The sequence below is a fragment of the Lathyrus oleraceus genome, chromosome 1, assembly GCF_024323335.1.
Source record: "Lathyrus oleraceus cultivar Zhongwan6 chromosome 1, CAAS_Psat_ZW6_1.0, whole genome shotgun sequence".
NCBI classification, from domain to species: domain Eukaryota; kingdom Viridiplantae; phylum Streptophyta; class Magnoliopsida; order Fabales; family Fabaceae; genus Lathyrus; species Lathyrus oleraceus.
The window spans coordinates 412,378,481-412,384,999 of record NC_066579.1 but is presented as its reverse complement, the minus strand read 5'-3'; the positions used below and the strand labels follow the sequence as shown (position 1 = coordinate 412,384,999).

Genomic DNA, 6,519 nt, shown 5'->3' with positions numbered 1-6,519 from the left:
TCATATCAAGCAATGGAGAAAAGGAAAACCCTATTGTAGGTTAAGGGAAAACTCTCTACCATTTCATGATTAAGGCACCCTTAGATGAATAACATATACCTTATAATTCCAGCAAAAGCAAGCTCTCAAGCAATCTTTAAGGTGCTCTCCCACAAGCCATATCTCTCTTATTCTTCTCTTTTTCACATTCTAACAAAATGCTCTCCAAAAAACCCTTATTCCTTCTAATTTTCTAAATATATAAGATAACTAAATTAACTTCTCTTAATTCAACTTTTGGCCCAATTCAAACATGATTTGTCTCCACTAACCATCTGACTCTCATTATTTACACTTTTTGTCCACCTCTTAATATTCTCAACTTCTTTTAGTTCAATCAATTAATTCTCATCCAAAAGTAATTAAATCAACACAATTCACCATAAATGCCGAAACCGGCCAAACACGTCATAAATCACATAAAATAACTATTTAAATAATTCAATTAAATAAATCAATTAAATCAAATAAATAATTAAATAAACAATTAATTAAGTCGGGGTGTTACAACTCTCGAGCTCCCACCTCACACTGCCACCAGCAGGACCTTCCCAAACAACTTTCACTGAAGCGATCTCATTGCCTCGCAAGTGCTTCACTTCACGATCCTCAATCCTCATCAGAAAAATTCTAACTGTCAAGTTCTCTCTAACATGCACATCATCCAATTGAATCACATGAGACATATCGTGAATGTACTTCTGCAGCTGAGACACATGGAACACATCATGAAGATTGGAGAGATACGATGGTAACGCAACTCGGTAGACCACCTCTCTTACCCTCTGAAGAATCTGAAACGACCAATGAAATTCGGCGTAAGCTTCTTATACTTCAACACACAACCTACACCAGTTATCAGAGTAAATCCTAATAACACATGATCTCTCTCCTAGAACTCAAGTGTTTTCCTCCTCTTATCATGATATCTCTTCTAACGACTCTATGCGGTTTTCACCTTCTCTTGGACCATCTTGATCTTCTTAGTAATCTGCAGAACTATCTCAGGTCCAAGCACAACACTCTCACCAGAATCATACCAACACAAAGTTGTCCTACACCTCATACCATACAAGGTTTCAAAAGGTTCAATTTCAATACTAGAATGGAAAATGTTGTTATAAGTGAACTCAAACAAAGGTAAGTAACTGTGTCAGTTACCCCTTTGCTCCAAAACATAAGCTCTCAGCAAATCCTCCAAAGACTAAATAGTCTTATATGTCTGACCATCGGTCTGTGGATGATAAGTAGAACTCAACTTCATCTTAGTACCCAACGCCTCCTACAAACTCTTCCAGAACCTTAATGTGAATCTCGAATCCCTATCCGACACAATACTCGAAGGAATACCATGCAAGCTAATGACCTTCTCAATATACAACTCGGCTAAGTTTTGCAAAGGATTACTGATCTTAATCAGAATGAGATGAGTCGATTTAGCCAGTCTATCAACAATAACCCAAATGGTAATCACACCCCTTTTTCGTCTTCGGCAAACTCGTCACAAAATCCATGGAAATGATGTCCCACTTCCACTCGAGAATACTCAACGATTACATCAGACCCAGCGGCTTATGATGTTCAATCTTTGACTTCTGGCAAGTCAAACACGCATAAGCAAATTAAATTGATTCCTTCTTCATTCATGGCCACAAAAATATTCTCCTCAAGTCTTGATACATTTTAGTAGTACCAGGATGAATACTCAGACCACTCATATGTCCTTCCTCAAAAATACTCTTCTTAAGCTCTGGCACATCAGATACATAAACTTTGTATATGAATTTCACCACACCATTCTCACTTATCATGAAATCACCTTCTTTACTCGAGTTTATTAACACTGATCGATTGATCAATCCTAAGTCAAATTTCTTACCTTCTCTTATTTCTTCAAGGATACCACTTGTCAGCTTCAACATCCCAATTTTACATTGTTAGGAGTCTTTTCACACACCAAACTAGATCTCTCAATTGCTCTATTAACTCTAATTCTCGAACCATAAGCATCAACATATGCAACGACTTTTTGCTCAAAGCATTAGCTACGACATTGGCTTTAATAGGATGGTAACTCAAACCAAAATCATAATCCTTCAGAAATTTAAGCCACCTCTTCTACCTCATATTCAAATCCTTCTAATCGAATAGATACTTAAAATTCTTGTGATCACTGAATACTTCAAATCTGGAATCAAACAGATAATGGCTCCAAATTTTTAACACAAACACCACGACTACCAACCCTAGATCATGCTTAGGATAATTCCTCTCATGAACTTTCAACTGTCTAAAAGCATAAGCCATAACCTAACCATTCTGCATCAACACACCACCTAGACCCGTCTTTGAAGCATCACAATACACAATAAAGGATTCATTTGGACTCAGCAAAATCAACATTGGATCCAACATCAACTTCTTCTTGAGTTCATGAAAACTCTCTTCACACTAAACACCCGACACATAGGCTCGAGCTTTTTAAGTCAACTGAGTCAAAGACAATGCCAACTTTGATAAACCTTTTGTAGTAACCGGCCAAACCCAGAAAACTTCTGATCATTGTAACAGACTTCAGAGTCTCTTACTGCAACATTTCATCTATCTTCGATGGATCCACTGTGATGCCACTACTAGATATCACATGACCAAGGAAACTCACTTCCTTCAACCATAACTCACACTTAGAAAACTTCACATACAACTTCTTTTCTTTCAAGGTTTGTAACACAACTCTTAGATGTTCTGCATGCCTTTCATCCACTTGGAATATATCAAAATATCGTCGATGAACACAACCACAAACTGATCTAAGCATGAACGGAATATTCTAATCATATACTCTATGAACACTCCAGGCACATTAGACACACCAAATGGAATCACAAAATACTCATAGTGACCATATCTCGTTCTGAACGCAGTATTCGGAATATCGTATGGCTTTACACGAATCTGATGATAACCCAAACACATATCAATTTTACTAAACATGCAAGCACCAACCAACTGATCCATCTGATCATCAATTCTCATAAGCAAATACTTATTCTTGATAGTAACCTTGTTCAGTTGTCGATAGTCAACATACAACCTCATGTTACCATCTTTCTTCTTAACTAACAACACCGGCAGTCCCTACAGTGAGACACTCGGTCGAACAAACTTTTTCTCAAGTAAATCCTCTAATTGTTTCTTCAACCCACTGTAACACCTCAAAATTTGCCCTCCTCTCTTGGGACTAGCATTATCATTTTGCATATCATTTTAGGTCATTAGGCATTGCATATTGCATATCATGTGGTTACATTGTGCAAGCCATTCTCCCAAGTCTTGATCAGAAGATGAGGAAGTCAAAGTGCAAGTTAGGGTTTTGTTGACTGATCATTGGCCATCTGAGGATTGGGCTGTGAATTAGGGTTTTGTGATTCTCAAAGGATATTGGTCTTCATCTTGATTACAATGATTCATCATCATCATCATCATGTCTTATTATCATCAGAGGATTCAAGTGTTGAAGCAGATTCCTTGAGATTAGGGTTTTGACCACTGGTCAACCCTAATCAGTTGCATTGGGCCAATCAGGGCATGATCAGGAGATGGGGTTTATGATGGAGATGAGGATCATTTTATGATTATATGAAGCTTATTGAGGCTAGGGTTTCATCCTTGAGCCATTTCAGTTGAAGATTGGAGCTCAGATTGATCTATGCATTGCCAGATTCATCTATCAGCTGAAAAAGTCAAATGTGGTCAACTGTACATGATCTGATGGATTTGGATGTGAAAATGAGTTGGATACACTTCATTCATGTTGGAACAAGTGATATTTGACATGTCAAAGCTCAAGAATGGAGAAAATCAAGTCAGACAAAAACTGCCAAAAATAGAAAGTGACTTGTAATGGAAGTTTCCAAAAATGGAAAGTTTTTGACCTCAAAATTACGTGTCCAAGGAAGCTTCAAATGAAAATTTGTTCAACATGAAAGTTGTAGATCTTGTTCTAACCTTTCCAAAAAGTCCAAGAACTTGAAAATCCCATGTATGGTTGTCAAGTTATGGTCCAGTGAATTTCAGAAATGACCCATAATCAGGAGGGCATAACTTCCACATGGAGTGTCCAAATTGGATGTTCTTTATATGCACAAACTCCATTTGACATGTACTTTCATGGTGCATAATTGGATTTTCTCAAAAATGGTCAATGCAAAAAGTCAAATTTCAACTGGACAGTTAAATGAACCAGGGGCAAAATTGTCCAACTTGTGAAATAATTGGAATTTTTGAGTGGGGATTTTTGCAACACTTCACAAATGGCATTTGAAACTTGTTGGAATACTCATAACATGCCAAGGCTTCATGGTTTGGAAATTGGCTTTTAAAATGAACTTGAACAAATGAACCAAGTGCCATCACATGTGGAAATTCTAAAATACACATCCAATGAACCTCCAACAAGTTGCAACAGCTCACACATGTCATTTTGAGAGTGTGTGAGCTGTCCATGAGGTGGCAATGAGCTGGCATGTGGAAATACAATTTTGCCCTTGCTTGAAATTAACACATTTCACTAACACATTCCAATTGATTAATTAGCATGGTTAATCATGGTTTAAGCTAGCATATATATTGTTAATCACATCTAAATCATAACAGAATTCACAATTCCCCAAAATCAGATCCAAATTCATCACATTCTCTCAAATTCTCAAGAACCACATAACACTTCAATTGACCAAAACTCTTTGAATTCTTGATCAAATTCGAGGATTCTTGTTGTGTTGATCTCTATTCAACTTCTTCTTCATCTGTTTGTGAAGATCCACCTCAAATTCACCACCAATCGTGGCTGTCCAAAGTGCACTCATCAATGGCGAAGTGAGATTGCTCATGCGTGGAACCGTGTTGGATCAAACTGCAAGTTGAATTCACTCTTCCAAACCTTCTACTACATCTGTTTCTCATCCAAACGCGCGAAGAACACCAAGCTCGACACTGCATTCCAGGTACATTTAGTTGCTTATAGTTCATATTGAACTTGCTTGCTAGCTGCTGCTTGGTTGTGTAGACCATTTGAGGTAGGTCTGTCATACCCCAAAATTTGCCCATTGAAATTACAAAGCATTTTCCAAGACCCTCTGACTTGTTCTGCAAGGCACTGATATCAAATGGACAAAAGCCCAGCTCACAACAGGCCTAATCCAAAGTGGCCCAAAATAGCTTGCTCGCTAGGCGAGCAATTCCTTCGCCTAGCGAAGCTTGCGAGAATTTGAAAATTTGGACCTCATTTTAAGCCCATTAGGTCACCATTGCCACTACTATAAATACATGCTCTTCTGCCACGAACAAGGACACACAGAGACGGACGAAGACGGACGGAAACACGCATCCAGAGGGAGGAATACAGAAACCCTGCTGATCCAAAGAGTTCAGAAGGCGGAAACCCTGAAGGCCGCTTACCCGCTCCGAAGCTACCACCACCCCGCTCAATCCGGCTCGCCAATTCAAGGTTGCAACTCGATTTGCAAACAGGTTTGCATCATTATCATCGCTTTAGTTTCTTAATTGGCATATGATATCACTTTAGGGTATTAATTTACACATGATTATCACTTTGTATTCTTATTTTGCATGCGGTACCGCATTAGTGTCTTAATTTGCATGTGACATCGTTTTGTACTCTCCTTTGGCATATGGTACCACTTCATGTTCTTAATTAGTGGAGGATATCATAATTGAATTCATAAACATTTTGAAGCTTTGCATGAGAATTTAAATGTGCTTGAACATTGTGAAACTGAACCATATAATTATGTGTTAGAGGCCATAGGCCATGCTGCTGATTGAGGTCATAATTTCAAACCCGTGGCCGCTCGCTAGCTCATCGCTAGGCGAGCCCGCAGCGAGCCTTCGCTGAGCCTTCGCTAGGCGAAGCAGAAGCGAACAGGACAGGGGCTGCTTTGTCCCTTTGTTGCCCGTTTTATACTTACCTAATCATGACTCTGCATCATTTGGCTTAAATTCCTGGCTGTTATATTCATTTTGTGATGCAATTTCCAATTGTGTTTTATCTCAATGCTATAATCTGTGTGTTAATGGTGTAAAGGCTAGCATACTTCCGAAGAAATAACCAGCTAGGTACACCGCTTTATGCATGGGAAGACTTTCATGGAGAGGGACTCTAAATTATTTCACTTTAATGTGAAAATTCATATTGGTTGCCTAACCAATTTTAATGTATTGATCCTTAATGTGTTGATTTTAATGTATCGATTCAATGCGGTATCACCATAATTACTTAATGAACTTAAAACATGGACTTTAAATAAATGATATCGGACCTCTCTCTATTACCCCACGATTACAATATTACGGTCATGTCCCGCGAATATGGGGATATCCTTAGCAAAGACCCTTCGGTAAAATCATCATAGTCCCTCGGATGTTGCCTTCGAAAATACGACTTTGTCCCTCGATGAC

At 38.4% G+C, this 6,519-nt stretch overlaps 1 protein-coding gene across 1 annotated transcript; it reads right to left on the bottom strand.

Moving 5' to 3' along the window:
* Positions 1 to 530: 530 nt before the first annotated feature.
* Positions 531 to 3,138, bottom strand: LOC127112527 (uncharacterized). Its single transcript, XM_051046354.1, has 3 exons — positions 2,846 to 3,138; positions 998 to 1,139; positions 531 to 833 (listed from the first exon to the last, which is right to left on the bottom strand). Exons 1-3 carry the CDS (start codon positions 3,136 to 3,138, stop codon positions 531 to 533), a joined length of 738 nt encoding a protein of 245 aa, XP_050902311.1.
* Positions 3,139 to 6,519: the final 3,381 nt, after the last annotated feature.

Coding starts and splice junctions, on each gene's coding strand:
- LOC127112527 (XM_051046354.1), bottom strand. CDS start 3,138: ATGAGGTTGTATGTTGACTATCGACAACTGAACAAGGTTACTATCAAG. Junction 1,140..2,845: donor TTCCGTTCATGCTTAGATCA/GTTTGTGGTTGT, acceptor TTTCCATTCTAG/TATTGAAATTGAACCTTTTG. Junction 834..997: donor TCAAGATGGTCCAAGAGAAG/GTGAAAACCGCA, acceptor TGGTCGTTTCAG/ATTCTTCAGAGGGTAAGAGA.